Here is a 21,465-nt window from a genome sequence, read left to right as displayed (position 1 = left end):
CATTCCAGAAGTATATCTGCAAGAGAAACTGACTTTAATAAAGTATGCTGGGAAGCTGTACGCATGCACCGCCTTCTCACTGCACTCTGGAATCAGCACGGATCTGAGTGCAGCAGCATCGCAGAGCTGCTGCCCTGAACAGCTGGACTGATTTTCTGACGAGTAATGAGTCCCACATGCCTGCTAATAGGGCTAAATGCCTTCCTACAGACACGCTGGGCTGAAGGCAAGGTCACACACACGTAGAAACACTTCCTTCTCTCCAGCCAGGCACGAGAAAACCGGCATGGATGTCCCTATGCATGGAGACACAGCTGATCCGGGAAGAGACCCAAGCCCTGGAATCCGCAGGAAACCTAAATTAAACCCTCACGCTAATCATATCTCTGCGTGACTCTCCCTCGCTTTGGTTCTGGAAGCATCCCCCGTGGGAAACACAGCTGGGGAGTATTTCGGCTGCGATGATGTCAGCCTGCTTCTGATAGGCTTCTGGATAAGGTGACACTTTGCTGGATGAGCCCAGCGCGTGTGTGTCTGTGCAGCCTCGAACCTGGCACACGTTCTGCCAGAGGATGGCAGTCTGCCCTCTGCGAAGGGCCGTGCCGTGCCACCACATCCACCACAGCCCGACACACACATGGCTACCTGCTCATCTGCACCAGGTTCTGCTGCACACAGTGAGGTGACAAGCACTGGGGCAAATCATAGGAACTGGCTGTGACCCAAAGAACAGGCCCCTGGTCATGCGGCCTATGGCTCTCACTGAGAGAACCACAATATGGCTCAGAGGTGAAAAAACAACATATCTTTATCCTGAAGGCACCCAAGGCACTAAGCTGATCTTTCTATCAGTCAGGTAGGTGATGCACACACAGCTACGGACAAAACACATGGGGGATCTGCACAACTGGCATGAGAAAGCAGCTGTCTCACATGCAATGATTCCCCTACCTGTGTAGTTTGGGAAGGATGGGACATGGACTAGGAGCTAAACTCGATGATCCTTGTGGGTCCTTTCCAACTCAGGCTGATCTGTGATTCTATGACTGTAAAAGTTCTGTGTGTGTGCTTTATTCCTCAGTGCCATATCTCTTTGATTTTCCTTCTCCAGATCATAAGCCTCAGGTGCTTTCCCACATCTGCCCCCTTCCAGTTCCCCTCTCCCTCTCTTCTTCTGGGCATCCATCACTGAGAATGCAGCATCAGGGCACTGCCCTTTGTAGCACTACTGTTCCAAACCAAACCCAAAACATTTGAAACAAAGTTATTTTAAATGAGTACCTCTAGGGATAACATTATCTCTCACACCTAACTGCTCCAGCCTCAATGCAGCAGAACCTAAATTGCTCAGAAAACTAACAGTGTTAAATACTGCTTTATGATCAGTTACCACCTCAACACATGAGTTACTTTGGAAAGTTACAGGCTTTTTACCATCCAGGACACCAGCACAGCCTGCCCAGCCACCTCAATGGTTTCTCTTTCCAAATTTCCCTCGAGCACACAGTTTATGTGAGCTGTGCAGTGTTTAAACCGCACTGAAGCCTCGCTAAAACTCCGCAGTGTTTCGGCAACTTACGTGTGGGAGTGGACGCGTTCCCAGACAGCTCCAAGCTGTCTCGCAGCCATGGAAATTCACATCCTTGTGCCCTACCTATTGCTCAAGGCTTAGGATTTGAATCTAGCCGAGCTTTCTGGAGTGGATGCTCAAATTCACCTCTGAGAATGCAAAACACAGCTTATCATAGGGCTGAAATTATTCGGTACTTTAATAAAAAGCCATAAAGACCATGTAATTTCTCCTATGGGCTCCCTAGCTATAAAATACAACAAGATTTATACCAAAATCCTAACCAGGCAACAAAGACCTTTGGGTAGGCCCACAGGTGGCAGCGGATCCACCTGTCTGCCTTGGCTCTGACAGCGACACACTGTGTGACCTGACTTCAGCAAATCTCCTTGCTGCCCAGTATCTTGATTTGCCCCGAGCCTCAGGCTGGCTCTGTGTGATGCCAGGACGGTTTTTTTTTCCTCACTGTGTGTTTCAGCAGTGCTGGATGCAAACAGGCTGGGGCTTCGGGTGGTACAGCCTTGACTGCTATAATATGGCTGAGATTTCCTGTGCTGATCATACCCATTGAGCGTGTAAATGCTCCCCTTGGACTGATGAGGGCACTAAGCATAATCCCACAACATTTCAACCTGGGTGTAAGACAGGAGGGCAGCCCAATCCCCCAGAAAGTCATAGATAACCCATTTTATATCCAGGAGGCTACAGCTGTCATCACTGTGACACTGATGCTTCACCAGCACTGTGAGACAGGTGGTTTTGGGGCCAGAGTAGTCTCACAAAGGGGTGTGAAGCTCCCGGGCAGATCTGATGCAGCTGGGACACACTGAAGTATCCCCACTATTCCCCCAACTCCCCACCCCGTGTTGCAGTTACCTGTGCTCGATGCTCTCCAACCGCAAACTGTATCACAGCAATGCCTGGGTTATGGCTGTCTTCGATCCTCTCCACAGTGCTGGAGTCTATTTTCAGGTCATTGCTAATTTCCGCGCTTTGTATGAAGTCTTCTGTTTTTAAGTCCTCTACTTTCTTCAGCTCCCCGTTTGCCAGCTGGATGATCGACCCCTTCATGAAGTAAGGGGGCAGCGTGGGGGGGGCCGCGGCGGGGGACGCGATGGACTGCACCACGGGGAGGTGGATCTGCGCCTGCACCATGGTGGCCTGGTAGGCGGGCTGGGTGGTGTGGGGCTCGGCGCTGAAAGCCTCGCTCTTGGGGACAGCGGTGGTGACAAACGTGTGAGGCACTGCTGCGAACTGGGGAGACGAGGTGACAATGGCCGGCGCGACGCCCGACGGCTCGACGTCGGCACTGCCGACCGGTATGAGCAGGGGCTGCGTGCCAGGGATCACCAGGTGCTGGGGCAGCCCCCCGGGGTAGCCCAGCGCTTGCTGCTGGCTGCTCAGGTAGCCGATCACCGGTGGCTGGGTCCCAGCGTAGAAGGCCGTGGCCGGCAGCCCCACGGGGAGCTGCTCGGAGGCGCTATGGGTCGTCTGGATGACGGTGTGGGGGGACAGTGTGGCCACGGCCTTCACCCCCTCGTGGCCCAGGGCCTGCTGCGGGGACAAAGCATAGGAGCGGTGAGTTGGCTTTCCTAGGTGCAAGCTTCCCTTGTCGTTGAGGGCTGATGGAGAGGTCTCTCTGTTGGTGGCCTGCTGCACCTCCAAGTCTGCGGTTGGCGTGCTGCTGTTGGGGACCACCATGACGGAGGCTCGGACTCCTGAGGACTCCCGAGTGCCATACTCGGTGGGGCCCGAGTGCACCACCACGTGCCTGGTCTCGTAATGGTGGGGAGCTGGTTTATTGCCTGCTTTGACCAGACCCATGTCGGCAGAGGGCGAAATGCCGTACCTCCGGCTCTTCTCTATCTCACCGTTCAGCACCTCCTTGGCCTGCATGGCCTGTAGCCGGCCGCTCTCGGGCTTCTTGGGGGTGTCCCTTGCAACAAAGTGCGAGGCGTCACTGTACTGCACCACCACCTGGGAGGAAGGGCCAAGGGTGAGCGTGTGGGGGATCACCGTCTGGTGAGGGTGCAGGGGGACCGGGATGGTTGGAGGAGAGACGTTTCTGACCGCGCTCTGGGGAGAGCTGGAGATGTGGACGTACTGGTTCTGCTGGGCAGGCGGAGGAGACCCTGCAGCGATCAGCCCGGGTGTCCTAACCAGGTGCGGCTCGACTTTGTGCCCCTGCTGGCTTAAGCCACTCATGCTGGCCAGCAATGTGGAATAAGCCTCCAGCTGGGAGCGCTGGGATGGAGTGGTCGCAACAGCTGTGGCCGCCGCCATGGCGCCAGTTGCCGAATTGGCGGTCGGGGAGATCAGCTGCGAGGGGATGAACCCGGCATATGGTCCACTGTACTGGGGCCCGACAAACTGGAACGTGTGCTGCAGGTGCGTGTACTGCACAGGGGAGACAGGGGTCCCGGACTGGGAGAGTGCGGGCGAGTACACGGTGGGGAGCGTGGTGGGGGCCGGCACCGACCTGGGCGCGCTCGGTGGGGAATAGTCCAGCCCCGCCGGCGGTGGCTTGTGCAGGCCCTGCTGCAAGCCCACCTCCGCCGACGTCCCCCCGGGCCTGTGCCTGCCCCCCAGGCTGCTCTGGCTGCCAGGGAGCCATGCTAGGTTGTCTGTGCGGTGGTTGTCATTCGGCAGGACCGGCTTCACGTCCGAAGGCAGGCTGGTGGCGGGGATCTCTCGCTTCTTGGGCGGCAGGCATTCATTGCTCCGCTCTTGGTTGGATTTCATCTTTCGCCGTCCCCCCTCCACTGTGCTTGCTTCACTGTCTGGCTGGCTCTGATTTCAGTCTGATAAATGGAAAATCACATTTGATTTCTGCAAGGGATCCAGTGACTTCATGAGGAATCATCTCCCCGTGAGCACAATCCTCCAGTGGCTCCTCTGGATTCTGCAACGAGAGAGTGGGTGAGGGAGGGCGAAATCACACTGTCAGCACTGGGGAATGGGGACAAAAAACCTAACACCTCAAGCCAGCACCCGAGAAAGAGAGAAAAAAGGTGGGAAGCCAACCCAGCTGGGCATCGCTGCTCTTATCTCAAGGAGCAGTGGGCAGCTGCACTGTAAACAGCAGCTAAAATTCTGGGCACATCTGCTAGCACATTGTGAAAACGATTAAAACTTCAGGCAGGTCAGAAACTTTCTGACCAAAACGTGTCAGATTTATCTCCCAGTGTCTCGCAGGCTCACTTCCTTCCCATTGCACCTCCAAAGTTCACCCCCCCCATTCTCTCCTTCCCCTGCAACAACAGCCTTGCCTTCACACCACCATGTCCTAAAATGCCTGAGAACCTGGTGTGACCTCCTCCTGCGCAGTATTTGCATAGCAGCTGGCAGCTATACGAGGAGTGGAGGGAAGGTGAGCTACTGCCAAACCCTCAAACGCAGCATCGCTGCTGGAGCAGGGAGGCTGTGGGCAGAACAAGGGTGCTCTGGGGAGGGTCAGGTAAAGCTGAGCAAAATCCATCCCTGGAGGTGTTTGAGGCCGAGTTGGATGGGGCCCCGGGCAGCCTAATTTGGTGGGTGGCAGCCCTGCCACGGCAGGGGTTTGGAACTAAATGGTGTTTAAAAAGTCCCCTCCAACCCAAGCCATTCTGTGAATCCATGACTCCATAAACTTGGCCCCAGAGATGCTTCATTAGGAACACCTGGGGAAGCACATCTAGGTCTTCCTGATCTCAACTGAGAGCCCCAGCTGGGGTAAAAGCTCAGGATATTGCGGAGGGCTGGAGCAAAACCACCTCTCTGCTCTGCAGCGCATATCTTGGTGGCTTCACTCATTCAAAGTCAAGAGTGAAGTCATGTCCTTACTCATCTTCTAAGGAAAGCATCCTAATCAAATCACATTACACTTTGAAAGAAAACCCAACAGCCCTCCCCTACCTGCCTGACACCAGCAACAACCTTGAGGGAAAGGTTTCCAACCACAGTCCAGCCCCTGCTTTCTAGATGTGCTTCTGGCTGCCATGAGGTAGCTGTGAGCATGGGTGCTTACACACAACAGGCATTCTTGCAAGAAAAGTGTGCATTACATGAGAGAGAAAGGGAGAAAGAATTTAGAGTGGATGGGAAAAAAGACAGAAATAGGATACAGGCCACTTTAAAGTGAATGCCAAGCAGCAGAAATGATAGCTATCTGATGGCAAATCATACTCCTTTGGGGGATTTTCCTTCCTATTGCCTCACTCCTAATGAACAATAAAGCTGATGTTTCTACAGCAGCGCTTTGAAGACATACCAGGTTAAGATGAAACCTATCTTTAAGAGCATTCTTTACAACCGTGGTTCTCCAACCTGCCATAATTCATCAGTAGCCCAAGGCACCCAATGGTTTGATTCAATTTGTCGTAAGTTAATTCTTCTGTATTTTAAAAACAGAGCCAACACCAATAGCCACGCAGACCCTGAAAAAACAGTCCATGGTTTTGCCTTTGTGTTTGGACAGATGGAGGACAGAAGGAAGTTTACCTGAGCTCAGGGCAGCCTCCTGAGAGCAAGAGACAGTGGTGCACAGAGCACGGCCGCTCGGCTCTGGCCTGCCTTGACCTGCCAGGCATGGGCAGATGGGAGAGGGCCCCACCACCAGCAGGGGCCTTCCCCCCCTTCTCACAGTTGCTCGCTGTGTCTTGGCAACAGCTAAAATTATTATCTTACACATGACTTACAGATTTTTATTTTTATGTCCGCCTAAAAATAAAATCGCCGAGCTCACATTTGCGCAGTCATCCTTAGTTAAGTTTAGCTCACTGTAGCCTCCTGCCCGGGGCGGTCAGGCCGGCAGATCAGACAGCGGCTCATGGCTGGGAGAGTGAAAGGGAGACTGTGTGCAGGGCTGAGCACGGCCAGCCCCTTTGGTGGCAGTGGAGCATCCAGCCAGCCCCACATCAGTCGTTCCAACAGGTGGAGGCAGGCAGATTCAGCTTCCCCACATCAGAACTGCTTGTACAGAGCTGCGTGACGCCTGGTGAAGCTTCACTTCGTGGGAGCTGAAGCAAAGGGTTTTTTAATGCTCAATAGGATGGAACCGCTGAGTTCTGGGTAGTCCCCAAAGCCAATGTGAACGTTCTTCAAGAATACCGTGAGCTAATTCTTCCATTTTTTCTTTTGTGAGCCTTTCATATGGTTCATTTCAACATCACAGGTAACAAAAGGGCTACCCCACAGAGCACAGGAGGAATGAGCAAGCCTAATGGAGGCAGCAGAGGAGGCAGCTGTGAAGGCTGCCCCACTTTTCCAAGCCCCACTACTTCATGTGCAAATGTGCAGCAGAAAGCAACCTATCTCTCCTCCAAGACTTAAAAGTGAAGTGGTAAGTTTTCAGCATAATTCTAGTTCCAGCAGCAGTAGCAAAGTTAACACAGGCCTGGCTGTGCTCGGGAAGCAAGACTAAAGTGCCTCCATGGCAAGAGATATAGGGCATGGTAAAAACACCTCCTCGCTGGCTGCCCCAGAAAGATGAACACTGCCTTCGGAGGTGTGGCACACAGTTTATTATTTGTGTGCTTTTTTGGGGATCCAAGTCATTTTTATGACTCGGGAGATTTCCCTTCTCTCTAATTTCAGAGCTGTCGATCATGACTTGCAAGATATGCAAAACAGCAGCAAGCACCAGGAGATTTTTTGCTCCCGCTTTGTGTATGAGCCACACGAGTGTGTGCGTGCGTGCACGTGCAATTATGGCTTGGAAGGTAAAGAGGACAAAGAGACCAGGGACAGCAGCTGGACTTCAATATCTCTGGCAGCTTGTACACGGGGAACATTGCTAAAGTGTCTGGTCAGCCCCAGTCCGCTGGCAGCCTGCCCGCATGAATTCCTGGAAAGGCTTAAGGCAGAAAAATAATCACACGGAGGAGTCACCATCTGGGTTTACTCTGGTCCCAGAGGCATTGCTCGCTGGAGCTCAGGATGTGCATTCCTCATGCACAGCTCCAGCGTGCCTCTGCAAGGCACTTTAAACCTCGCTATGCCTCCCAGAACAATATTTTTCTATTTATTTCATCCAACGAATCTAAAACTCACGAGACACGTGAGTTTGTTCAACACAGCACTGGGTCTCCCCTCTGTCAGAGTACACCGCCCTGACTGGCAAGGCTCCAGCAATGAAATGGCCACAGTGTACACCCATCCCCTGAATGACACCCTGCACACAGCTCTGTGCCTGCTGTGTTCCTGCAGGGGATGGCAGTGCAGGCTCACGCTCCTGCCCCATGCTGCCTGCCCACCTCACTCCGACATGACGAGTGGGCACTGTCAGCATCAGTGGCTGTCAGAGGAAAGGGAGGGCACTCCATCCTCCCTCCTCTGCACTCTGAGGAGCTGGGCACCTGCAGGACTCACAGAGGCTACAAGGCAAGGGCTGCAGAGCGCTCTGCAGCTGCATGCACCCTGCATTCTGCCAGCTGCATATTCTTGGCTGTAGCTGCTCAGGATTGCATTAGCCCTGCTCACTCAACAACAGCTATATGAGTTCCTTGTCTGAACCCACTGATTTCATGGCTCTCTGGCAGATTTCCCAGGGGGGCCAACTGAAGAGAGCCATTAATAAGGAACATGAAAACCTCTAATAAAATTTGAAATTCCCCTCCCCGAACTAAAGGATTCTTGATCAACACTGCATCTGCAAGACAGATTGTCCGCTGCAGTGCCCCTCTTATTGTACTTCTGGGAATCCACCCCAGCAAATTGCTACAGGTTTCTGCAGAGCGAGCAGCTATTTTCTGCATCCTCCTTCTTCTCACTTGGATCAGAGAACCTCTGGACAATTCTAAGTGACTGATGGTGACCTCCATGAGCCGATCACTGGGCGCCACCACCTGGCTCTGTGACAGCTTCTGTGCACATGCAGCACAATGCAGCAGGTGACCTGAGCTGCCCTAGCCACCGAATGCAGCATCCCTTGCCCCGTGTTTCTTCTGAAGAAGTTCCTATCAGAGGCAAGCCCTCATCCTCCACACCATGTGCTGCAGATGCCAGCACCGTGGTGTTCAGCATGAGGCACTGGGCAGGCAGGAGCTGGAGGCAAGGCTGTGTTTGCTCCCCGTGCCATGACCCAGCCCACAGCAGGGCAGCTGTTAGAGAGCACAGAAATCCCCTGCCTTGTGGAGCCCACACCATGAGTCAGGGCCCCTTCATGCCCCTGAAATGCGTGGTGCTGGCTCAGAAAGAGATGATATCTTAACGCGATAAAGGTGGAGGGATTTTTGCTCTTTTCAGGATGGTTTTAGCTTGCCCTTCAGCTGGGAGAGGCCTTTCAGTCTCGAGGTCTCTAGCTTCTCACTGCAACCCACAGGACCAGAAACGTACTATTTTAGTTAAAAGTGGAATTTCCCACTTAATTATCTGACACCGGGAACTGGAGTTTTGCAAGGCAGTGTCAGGTATCTCGGGGCTAGTGACAAAACTGCAAGAGCTGACAAAGCTGATTACAGTGCAGTTTCTTTGAAGGTGAAGCACCAGACTCCAGAGCTCTCTGCTGTTGGGAAGGGAGGAAGAGAAAGATGTAACATCTACAGGAGGCCAGAGACAACGCACGCAAGCATGTACAACTTCACACCGGGCCCTCTTGGAGCTACACAGAGGAAGATTTGAGTTTGTACTTGGCTGCTTATGTCCTGGGTTTCAATTCAGGCAGAACACAAACCATGGTCTGACAAGACATGGGCACATGCTCCACCAACACAGCCCTTCACCAGCGTGCCACTTTTAAGCCTTTGCAGACCACTGGAGGTCTGTAAAAGCCCTCCCGGACAGATGCAAGATGTAGCCTTTATTTCCCTGCCCAGCATTGACTGCTACCAGCTGCAGGATGTCAGATCTGAAGGACCGGCTCGACTGATATTGCACAAGAAAATCCTTGACTCTTACACCAATCCCCCGGAGGCATTTCTGCAGCTTAAATGAGTGAAAAGAGCTCATTTATAAACAAGCATAATACAGAAATTACTTTGTTGATGTTTTTCCTTTATCTAAAATGTTCCAGCTACAATGGGAGCTGCCTACACAATTTTCCATTGAAAATTTCACGAGTGACTATAAGCGTAGCAACACCCACTCGCCACTCGTTTTAACTTGTGACAGAAACTGTCATGCCTGCATGAACACATTTGCACTGCAAATATGTCACGCGGGTCTCGTTCTGTGTGTCTCAAAGCCCTCCCTTACAAGCAGTCTTTCCCACCCGTGGCTGAACGACTTTAGAAAAGGTCTGAATTTGTGTCCAGGAGAGATGAGTGTCATCCCCACGAAAAAAATGGCTTCTGGGGGTGTTCCACCCATGTGAAGCTGCAGCCAGGAGCTTCAGCAGGGAGCAGCCGTCTGAGCTGCCATTCTATAGATAAGCACATGGGCTGCTGGGGAGGAACATGCTGCCATGCCGGGCTGATAAGGGGATGGTGTGAGAGCAGGGCTCTGGAGGCAGGCTGGGAAAGCCAGCTGCACATTCGTGTCCTGCCCTGGGCGCCCTTCCTGCAGACTGCTCTGCTGCTCAATTCCACATGCTAGTCTATTAGCTGCAATTAGTCCAGTGGTGAGGTGTTAGAGATGAATTCACATTAAATTTCCCTTGAAATGGATTTCTCTTCTTTCAGGCTCCATTCAGCAAAGCTGTAACTGTCAGCAATTCTACCCGAGCTCTCGTACATGGTCCAAGCCAACACTTGGTGCCTTGCCGAATCAGCATCACCAACCATTATGTCTGTCAAAACCAAACTGCCAGCAGCTCACCCCCAGCCTCAGATACACATCTGTGCCTGCCCTTTGCTACAGAAAATGCAAGTGACCTCAACATCCCCCTCTTCCCATTCATTTGTTCTTTTTCCTTCTTTTTCTTTCTTTCTTTCTTTCTTTCTTTCTTTCTTTCTTTCTTTCTTTCTTTCTTTCTTTCTTTCTTTCTTTCTTTCTTTCTTTCTTTCTTTCTTTCTTTCTTTCTTTCTTTCTTTCTTTCTTTCTTTCTTTCTTTCTTTCTTTCTTTCTTTCTTTCTTTCTTTCTTTCTTTCTTTCTTTCTTTCTTTCTTTCTTTCTTTCTTTCTTTCTTTCTTTCTTTCTCTTCTTTCTTTCTTTCTTTCTTTCTTTCTTTCTTTCTTTCTTTCTTTCTTTCTTTCTTTCTTTCTTTCTCTCTTTCTTTCTTTCTTTCTTTCTCTTTCTTTCTTTCTTTCTTTCTCTTTCTTTCTTTCTTTCTTTCTTTCTTTCTTTCTTTCTTTCTTTCTTTCTTTCTTTCTTTCTTTCTTTCTTTCTTTCTTTCTTTCTTTCTTTCTTTCTTTCTTTCTTTCTTTCTTTCTTTTTTTCTTTCTCTCTCTCTCTCTCTCTCTTTCTCTCTCTTTCTCTCTTTCTTTCTTTCTCTAATTCCTTCATTTTTCTTAATTCTGTGTCAGTTCCATGTGGGCATGCCCTACAGCATCACCCATGCCAGTCCTGTGCAGACCCTCACCCGCAACATATACATTCCATGCCTCAGTGCACACAGGGAGGAGTGCTGGCAGAAAGAAAAAGCAGCCAAACCTGCTGGTCTGCAGCTCCCTTCCCACCACACGGGCAGCCCACAGCACCAGAGGATGAGTTTGCTATTCCCCATCCTGTATGAGCTTCCCTCCAGCACCACAGGCACAGAGGCAGCAGATCTATTGGGTACAGGGAGTCAAATTCATCACCAGAGGCACTTGGCTGAGGCCAGCACAGCGAGGGCGAGATGGCCCCCATTGCTCTATCTGACAAGACAATGCAAAAAGACATTAAAGGAAAATGAAGTGATGTGGGTTTACATCAACATAGCAGGATACGCAGTCACAGGCTCCATTTGCAATTAAAAAATACCATTCCAACTACAAATGCAAATCAGCATTGCTCTCAAGCAGGGAACACTGTCAAATGAAGGCGGTGTGCTAACAGCAGTGCCAATGCTCTCAATTTAAGTACGTGAGAAACAAAGGTATGCAGCACCCAGGACTGCCAGAGGGAACTTGCTTTAAACTGCAGTCAAAAAGAATTGGAAGGATTTAAAAATGCCTTTTCTTACGAAAAGCAGATACAAGAAAACCTTTTGCTCCCCTTCTCCCAGCCAACAGAGGGAAGAAAAATAAATCACAGGACTCGCATAAAGGTTATTTATGTAGGAGTCTTGAACTCAGGAACTAAAAAATTCCTCCATTGGACACGCAGGTCTGTGAATCACAGCTTGGCCATCTGAATGGGCCTCATGTAAAAGCTGTTGAGCGCCAAAGACGCCTTCTCAGTGCTTCAATCGCCCTGTGGAAGCATCTGACCCATCTGCCACTAAGAATCCGAGGTGCAGCGATGTTACCCCTGACACCAGAAAAATGGACAAAAGGATGATGAGCTACCTGCAGCTGGTTTCAATCGAAAAGCCCAGTAATTACTGCAGCCCTCTCCTGTGGCTCATATGGAGCGCAGCGTGGAGCTGTAAAGCATTATACAAGTCTAATGCGCTGCCAGATCTCCTAAAGCAGTCAGCAGCCAAGTCACTCCCTCCCACCATTGGCTCAGCTTCATTAACTTAATCAGGTGTTCATTCATTCATTCACTCATTCATTCAAAAAAAAAAAAAAAAAAATTACACTAAACCTGGCAAATAGCCAGTGCCATGCACGCAGGGAGCATGCTCACAGCAGCCACTGGGGTGAGAAGAAAAAGGGTGAGCTAGCATCTGTCAGCCTTTGTGCGGGGGCATGGGTTTTGTATGGAGCCTGGGTGAACATGTACCTTTACCAAAGCCTCCCAAAAAGCACTAGGGGCTCAGAAGCTGCAGTGGGGGCAGATGCAGGCTCTGGAGAGTGTGGAATTGAGAACAGCCCTGTTAGTGCAGCCAGCAAGCAGCACAGTTATTCCCTAGAGCAAAGGACTAATTAATTAATTTGTTTATTTAGGGGGAGAAAATAGGAACTGTAGCAGGATCGACTCAACTAATTTTGCTCCAAGGTTCCTATCCTTTCATTTGAACACACCACATATATTGCTCAGCTTAATCCAAGCAGAATGGAACAAAGTAGAGAGGGAGGAAGGGAGGGAGGGAGGGAGGAAGGGAGGAAGGAAGGGAAGAAGGAAAGGGAAGGAAGGAAAGGGAAGGAAGGAAAGAAAAGGAAAACTCAAGACTCCCTGTGGTCCTCTAACATTCAAGCATCAAAGAGGAACCCCCTCCCCTTCTCTCCTTAGCCCTTAACTGTAAGTTCACAAGGAACGTTATTTCTTCCCTCTAGTTGTCATCAGAATGACTTCCACTGCGTTTTTTTTCCAGCAAGCTACAAGAAAGCTGCTGTATGACTATTCCAAAAAGCAGGCCTTGAGAGTCAGAGCTGACTTACTGTGAAGAGCTTCACGTAGTGAGCCAGGCTGGGCATTAAGGAAAGGGGAGAGGTGTTACATTTCCCACAGTGGAAGCTGAGCAACAGCGTGAAAGCAGTCAGCATCTCTCCCCTTATCTCATTCTGCCCTGTGCAAAAAAATACAGGATGGCAGGTTACTCCAAGCAAGTTCATAACAGCGACATGGAGATACAAAGCACTGCAGCTACATCAAAAATACTATTTATAGATGAGCAGTAATGAAAACGATAGATTTGTGCAAGTCCTGAAGTTATATTTCTTCATATAAAAAAAACCAGCAAACAGATGTTCTAAGGCCATGATCCATGACACAAACAGCAAATCAGATATTCTAACAAATAATCTGGAAAGGACAATTAACATAAGGACAACTTCTAGCTACGAGTCTGCAGTACAGATGCACTGTAGAACGTAACCTGAAGACCCTAGACCAACACCCATTATTCTGGCCCCTGGTACATGGGCTGAAAGTGTATGCTCACCCATGAATGAACAGTGAAATACTGCTGAACAGTGCTTCTTTGACTGTACCAGACAACAGCACATAGGAAGTACTAATCAGAAAATAAAAACTACTCAAGTTGCCTTTACTGCAATAGAATTCCAAAACAGAAAGACAACAAAAGGTGTCTGAAGCTGAAACTCCTCTTTCTCACAGTCCTTGGTCTTCTGCCTTCCACAGTATGCAGGACAGCAGCCAAACCACAGAGTAGTCTACATTCAAGTCAGTCTCCTTCTCTGGTAGTTCAGTTTTCAGCTAAGGCCTTTAAGTCATCGCAATGGTTTTATTATTTTTGTACCGATATTCCATATCATAGCATCATGTAATGCACTGGGAATTAAAGAGTTAATGCTCCAGTTCTATGGACTGCCGAATTTTTGGGTACCTGGTTCTCAGAAGAGAAGAACTACCCAGAACATACCCCAGAGGGAACATACTCAGAGGGAAAGATAAAACTGCATGCAGTCCCAAGACTTCCCTCTTCTGCTGGTCATCTCAGCAGTGGAGGTTCCCTATAGCATCTCGCCTTCAGTGTTAAAGAGTAAGGCCTTCCATTTCAGACACTCTCTCTCTTACTTTATTTATTAGTTTCAATTCCATTTATATTGTATTATATTGTGTTATTTTGCATTCCAATATCCTATTTAGTGAATTAGTTTTCCTCCTCGGATCGCTGCCGCTGTTTTGTTTTTGGACCCATCTCCCTACCATTTCCCTTTTCCCCCTTTCCCATTAGTCACAGAACCAGGCCGAACCGCCCATAAACTGTTGACCGTCATCCAAGAACTTAAACACTGTCTCTTTCATTACCAGTGTCCCTATTCCTTAACCGTTTTACTAAACAAGATCTAAAGCTCTGAGGTTCCTCGTGTTCTTTCCACTTCACCTCCCTGACATTACTACTTCATTCAAGAGACAATGCAACTCTTTCCTCCTCTGCCCACACTACTCATTTTTGCTCCCTCTCTCCCACCCAAGAAGTTGCTCAAGTCTTCTTCCAACAGCGTCTTCCTTTTCTCCCACCAAGGCACCACACCACGGTAAGGCTCCACTCTGTTTCTCTCCCACACACATAGGAGTGAGTATCTAGTGGTAATTTCTAACATCTGTGGTAGCTGTATGAGTTGTAAAGCAGGTCACCAGACACAAGTACATAAGGGAGTAAAAGAAGAACGACAGCCTAGGGATGTTACAAATTCCAAATGATCCAACATTTGGTAGAGGTTCTAGTTTGATCTAGATAAAGGATGTGGTTTGAGGCATTCTGGCTCTTTAGATGAATCACTTCTGCCTCTGAAAGAAACATTAGAAGAATGTGGGGTTTCATGATTCAAGGTAGGAGAATGAGAAGACAATATTTCAGCATTCTGAAGTGAGGCTTGCGTGTCTAACTGCACTGCCAGCTCACAAGTGTCAAGTATATTTTTCCTTCTGTATCTTTGCAAGCCCCAGTTCTGTCTGTTGTCATCACTCAAGGGATTTACCTAATCCCCGAAACAACGGAAGAAAAATCATTTTTTTTCTGCTGGAGAAACAGAATCAAATCGCAAGCATACACTGAAAAATTCAAATTGTACGCATCATTTATTGTACCTCCATTCACCCACACTGCGTTGACAGTATAAATGCAAATGATGCCCATAAAAAATGCTGAACTGTGGTCCAACGTATTCACTGGTATTTCTCAGAGATTTCCACTCATTTCTACTGTTCTCTGCTCACATTCCTCACACTTCAGCACATTCAAGCAGCTGCCTATTTATACAAACAGCCTGAAATGAAATGCTGGTCTCCTCTTCAAAGCTGCTAGCTTTAGCTGCATCCACTGGTCTGAACTAGGAAGTGTGGCAATCAGAAGGTATGAGTTCCTTTGAAATCTAGATAGATCACTCTGAAAGTAATGCCTCCTATTTATTTCCAGGGAAACAAAAACAGATACAAAGAGCACAGTAACATTACTTGATGAAGCAAATTCTCAGCAACAAAATACTATTTTCCAACATAATCACCACCTTCAGCTATGCATTTTTGCCATCAATTAACAAAATGCCATGCTCATAAAACTCCGCATGGGTGTCTCAAATGTGGCTTGTCTTTCATATTGCTGCTGTCACTGCTGAAACACACCACTCACCACCTCACTGTGCACTGTGTTTGGTCTCCATGAACATTCAGCTAGCATTGATGGATGTTAGTGGGTGCCATTTTATCCACATAGGGGAATTCATTTCCACACCTTTGCTCTATGCATGCTTCCATGTCAGACACCATTCTGTCAGCCTGCCCCTCTGCTTCCATCAGTCACAGAGCAACAAAACGTAATGAAATATTGGTGGGAAGGTTCAAACTCAAGCTGCCATACCACCAACATGCGCCTCCGACATAATGGGAGAACATAATAAAATAAGAGGCATTACTTTCAGAGCAACCCTTCGTATTATCTCTCAATTCAGCTACGAAGAGGGACTCTAAACCTTCCTCAGCAGAGAAATTCACCTTTCCAGAGCCTCATTTCTGATGCTAATGGACTGGGATCTTGACCTTTTAGATTTATCACATCATATCATACACATAAGGTTCAACTTGCTGTACAGTTCTGATCACACGCAAATGCACGATGGTGCAAGTCCAGCTATTAGTAGCTCTCCTTGAACCCATACCAATGAACCCTGCCAATGACTGTGCACCCTCTATTGATGAGACTTCCCTATGAGGTTAGACAACTTCTCTGCACGGTGCTCTGCAAATGTGCATTATCCCTTCTGTAGTGACAGGCACATCTAACTGCAGTTTGCCGATATGTATTGGTAGTTACTTCCTGTAGGGCTTTGAAGTGTTGCCCCAGACTGAGGCTAAGGCAAGACTTAGTACAAAAGCCTGTTCTCTAACCAGCCATACCTCACTAATGACAGGATTTCAGTTTCTGCGTCAGCTAAGGGCCTTTCAGAAGCACTCTCACAAAATAAGGGAAAGGGAATGAGATTCGGCTGGGGGTCTGAGTGCTCAAAACCTTTGTGCATTTCTCTTCAAATCAGCACTTAAGCGCTGCTCTCCTGGAGAAGAAAACAGTCAAAACAGGCTCAGATCCTCCCACTGCAGAGTAGAACCTACTGGAGAGAATTTCCTGGGAGAAGAAAGCTCTCTGGGGAGTCCCTCACAAAAGCTGCCTCATCGAGAAGCTCGTTCCAAGTGGGATGAACAGGGAACATGGTGGCACTTCCAGCCTGTGTGTAAATGACAGCAGCGATAGCAAAGTGATAGATGGGATGCATCCCAACACGACCATGGGAACATCATGTGCCACTGCCACTGCAATGGTGGAAAGGAAAAGGGATTTTTTTCTGGCATTATTTACACTCTCAGGGATTGTTCGGCATCTTCCAGCTAGTATCCAAGCTGCACGATTTGATGCACAGCTTTACACTCACATTTTTACCTCTTACCTGATTTTCACTTGATCTCAGTTTTTCAAGGTCTCCTTCCATTATAGCATGAAACTTTTTTTTTTTCTTCTGATCATGGAAATTCTGCATGCAGAAATGCCACTCCTTCTTAGCCCTGATTCCTAATTCGATTTAAATCCTTCCTAGCTGGGACAAGACCTACCAAAGCATTTTGAAACACTACCATGTCCCATGCACATGAAAACTCGCATCCTTGCTCTCGGTTGGCAAAACCCATGAGCTGAAGTGGAAAAATAGCCTTTCTTCTTCTGTGGTAGCACCTTTCAACTCACTGCCCATGGGTTAAACGCTGCCTGCAAAATCTTTCCTTTCAGCTCAGACTGCTGCTGAAGCAGCATGGTATCTCCTCCAATGCACAGCCGGGATGAGATGACAGCTTTTGTGCCAATTTAATGTGAGTGAAAAGGAGGAAGAGAGAGAAGAGACTGGTGAAATGGGGCTGAAGGGGCTGCAGCGTCTTGGCAGAACACACACCTGCTGGCCCATCCCATTCAGGAGGAAGGAGGGACACATCTCCTGTACAGACATTGCTTTTGGTGTTTGGAAAATGGGTTATGGAGATCTTCTGTCACTCCAAATTGCATTCCTACAGCTTTACATACGGACTGAACTGCTACAGCTTTACCAGCAAAACCTAACAAAGATCAGCCCTAAGACAACCTCAGCTCGCTATCAGACTGCTGGTGGGAATATGCTCATTACACCTCTTCACTGAAAATGCTGAAGACACTCAGAAGTGATAGATTTTAACATGTGATCTTGACAGCTGCACTTTGTGATGCCAGTCAGCTCAACTGTGCTGCAACTGCACCAGTGAGGAGCTGCAAATGTGGAGGTAACACTGGCAGTGCCTCAGCTGTGCCACTTAAGTCACACCTCTGCCCGAGACTTCTGCTGAGGTTCTTGGCAGCCACTAACTGAAGTGTATGGCACACAAGAGCCCCACGGGAGCAGAGAAAGCACCACAAGCTGCAGCAGATCTGCAGGGAGCACCTGCACATGCTGGTAGCTGCACTGTCTGCATCCATCAAAGCCCCACACGTACCTGTGAGCTAACAGAAAGCTGAGGAAATGCTTGGTACCACCTACTGCACAGACTGAATGTTTCAATTAGCCTAGGTGCCTCTTGCACACAGTTTTCTTTGTTTACAGAAACATTTCCAGTGCAAGCTGCAGACAAATCAGCCCTGGGATCACCAGCTGCAGCTGCTACTTTCTGCATGCAAAACACTGAGCAAATCAGCAGAGATGAGCTCCCACTCACATCAAAATCTCCAAGATGTGGATGACAACCCTGGTTAATTAAAAGACATGGGACCAGGCTAGAGCAAAACTGTCGCTCAGCAGCTTCAACTCAAAATCTGGCTGGTCTGACATGGAATGGCAGCTTTCCTCATTTTCTGTCTGTGGACAAGTACTTTATGGTTCTGGTCTAAAATTGTTCCCTCCCACACACTGTTTGTTCTTTTCTGAACTACTGCTTTTAACATTTGCCTTCTTTACTCTCATCACTATGTGATTTCTGTCACTCTTCCTTGGTCTTTGAAGTCAGTTCCTGTCCTTGCTTTGCTATCAGTTAAAATGCCACTCTCACCAACAACACGAGGCAGAGTCACAACAGAGACTGCAAGTACACCCTTCTGGCTCTGGGTGAAAATTACTAAAACCAGAAAAAGTATGTGGGTAACATCTCTCTCACCAATGTCCAAACAGCAGAACTGCACCAGCAGTCTGTCATTTAAAACATATGATTGCTACGAAGCATTCATTGTGTTGAAGTCTATAAAAACGTTTTGCTCACTTTTGTGCCCACCCCTCTGTCCCACCAACTTTAAGCCTATAGAAAACACAGTGAGATGGTTGATGTGCATATCTGTGCCTTAATTCCCACCTTCAATACGTTCCTGAGGCTAACTTTTTTTGCATTACTCTCGTTTTAACCACGTAAGCATGTGGTGAAAGAGGGATGACAGGGCTATCTTACATTTGTACAGGAAGGGTGGCTCCTGTGCACTTCAACTCCTGTGCCTTTGCTCTTCAATGCAAAGAATCCTCACTGCATGGGCAGGTAAGGACAAACATGAAAAAATGCAACTGCTGATCTCAGTGATCAGTGTCAAATACATATGTGAAGTGCCATTTGTTTTGGATTTGATGGCATTTAAGTATAATCTTTGAAGAAGAGCTAAACCAAGGCAGCCTCTTCTCTTCGTTCCCTAGCGGCAGAACGTGGCCACTGCATGCAGAGCAGTTGTCACCAGCAGGATGACTGTTCAGATAATAAAACACTTCTCAAGAGTGATTACCTAAAGTCTTGCTCTTCTTCACATGCTCAGTCACTTATCACAATGGAAAGAACATCATGCCTCCCTTATATGAGGAATTTATTAGTAAACTAAACCACAGTAGTAGCACACTAACAATGTGCTGACAAAAAGAGCAGCAAGGCCAAATCAGACTTTCAGAAACTTTCCTTCTAAAATAATTTCCATAAAAGTAGGCCTAGTTTTGTTTCTGTAACACCTCTGCAACATTCAGGAATCTCAAGTCCCAAAGTTACATGGATATGTTATTGTGTCAAGTTGTTTCCAGACTTGATCAAGAGGACATCCTGAGCCAATCACAAAGCCCTCTCTCTTACTGGAAGCTCCAGCACCCCAAGCCACACTGCATGACACTAAGCCTCTATGGGCTGAACGTGGCCTTCCAAACACCCTCCATGTGAAGGTAATAGAGAGCCTTGCAGTAAAATCATAACTGGGAAGAGCTGAAATCAATGGAATGAGCAGAAACAAAAGAAAACGGGACACTGGCCTTGATGACTTCCAGGATAGATAATGTGATGGAGAGGATCAGCAGACCTCTGGATCGCTCGTTTGAAGCCAGCCCATGCCGAAAGTGCAAGACAGTACTGCTGGGCAGCTGCTCTGAAGGGAGTTGATGCCATCAGGCTCATGCTAGTTCCATGTTTAGAGAATAAATACCACCACAGCGATGGGGTGTGCTGCAGGAGGGAAGTGCTGAAAAAGCTTGGTCTCTTGCCTCTTGTTATCACGCATGCAGATGTTAGTCTGGAACAAAGATATTTACATAGGGGAATCTGTTCCAAAACAAACCTCACCAGCACAGGCTCTGTAAAACCTGCACACGTGCACCTTACACTGGTTTAATATCTGAGTGGCTTGCTTTGGAGTAACAGGGCTGGTTTTACCTCTGTGCAACACTTATTACATTGCTGTGGAGAAACAAGCAGGGAGACCACCAGCGCTGCCAAGCCTTTCAGTAACTGAAAGCAGCTGAATGTGAGTTTCAGCATTATTGCTGTATTCCTTCTTAAAATATTTGAGCAATGCCAAACTCGAAGGTGGCACTGTGGGTTAAGCTGAATCTGGAAGACTTAAAAAGTTTTTAGAAGGCTGCTAAGTGAACAGTTAAAGCCTGCTGAATTAATGCAGGTGCAGCTTAATAATGAGCTGGACAGATCTTCTTTTTTTGTTGAGGTTAGATGCTGCAAAGTCTGAGCTAACACTGTACCTCCTGGGACTGACGTGCTCCCAGCAGAGGCTGCAGCACATACATTAGCAGGACAGAGCAGCTTGCACTGTAGATACCGTGCCTGCTTAGTAGATTAATACAGACTTTGTCCTCTGGGGCTGTCAGTCCCAAACCTTTCAGCAGAGATGAAATCTTCGATAAAAAGAAGACAGACACTACTGGAATTGCGTCTAAGTGTCTTTCTGGCTTTCAAACGAAACCTGAAGCACCTTCATTTACAATTTAATATTTTAGTAAGCACTTTATTGGAAGAGACTGCATAATGGGTTAATTTCAAAATGTCATTTATCTTTACTCACTGGGGATGACTCTCTGTAATTCACTTGAGGCTGCAACAGTCATGGATTAATACATCATCCTCCAACTCGAGAAGATAAAAGCCTAACAAGCTCTAACCTGCTCCACGAGCTATATTTAAGTAGTACCGGGTAATGATAAATATCTCCCATAAAAAGTGTTCTCTTCACACTTCCTGTGAAAACTGCTGAGAGAACCAGCTGGTGAGATGGAGCTGACGGTCTCTGTTTGCAGCCCTGCGATCCATCCACCGTGAAACTGAAGCACTCTCTTCCCTGGCACCCTCTGGATGTGGGGCTGCCTTCAGAAGGGAGGCCAGTGAGGAGAAGCTGCTGTTATGGTTGGTGTCACTGCTGGTGTCACCGCTGGTTGCTGGTGCTGACAGCTCAGCCATCACCCACCTCGCTGCTGCCAGACTGGCAGGGAGGAAAAAAAGCTGGGGAGGTGTGAGGGGTACGCTGTTTCTTCCTTAGCCGTGCTCTGTTTCTGACACTGGACATTTTTCAGAACATAATGAAGAATGGGCTTCTCCACAGAAAAGCTGATAAACCAGCAGGGATGGCTGTCGCAGCCGGAGTGGGAGAGATGCAAGAAGCAGGGAGGCAGCGAAATCACACCCTTATGTACACTGATTTTGGGCCTGGGTGCAACTGAATCACTTCACATTTCCTAATTTTGCGTGAGAGTGGTGGATGTTGATAAGCATGTGGGGACCTCACGGTACAGGTGCTT

General features: G+C 48.2%; 1 protein-coding gene across 7 annotated transcripts in view; it reads right to left on the bottom strand.

Annotated features, from left to right (window-relative positions):
* ATXN1 (ataxin 1) overlaps window positions 1-21,465 on the bottom strand; it is a 194,116-nt gene that overhangs the window by 5,495 nt on the left and 167,156 nt on the right. For 6 of the 7 annotated variants that reach the window (XM_065752308.1, XM_065752306.1, XM_065752309.1 and 3 more), the window contains 2 exons: window positions 12,895-13,022; window positions 2,447-4,472 (listed from right to left, as the gene is read on the bottom strand). In XM_065752308.1, coding sequence (XP_065608380.1) covers window positions 2,447-4,312 — 1,866 coding nt within the window. In that variant the 5' untranslated portion in view covers window positions 4,313-4,472; window positions 12,895-13,022. The remainder of the gene's footprint in view (window positions 1-2,446; window positions 4,473-12,894; window positions 13,023-21,465) is intronic. The other variant, XM_065752307.1, reaches the window with a different exon arrangement.

This window comes from Cyrtonyx montezumae, unplaced genomic scaffold, assembly GCF_038088225.1.
Source record: "Cyrtonyx montezumae isolate F1298 unplaced genomic scaffold, pur_monq_1.0 scaffold_8, whole genome shotgun sequence".
Classification (NCBI taxonomy): domain Eukaryota; kingdom Metazoa; phylum Chordata; class Aves; order Galliformes; family Odontophoridae; genus Cyrtonyx; species Cyrtonyx montezumae.
This window is presented reverse-complemented; position numbering and strand designations above follow the sequence as displayed.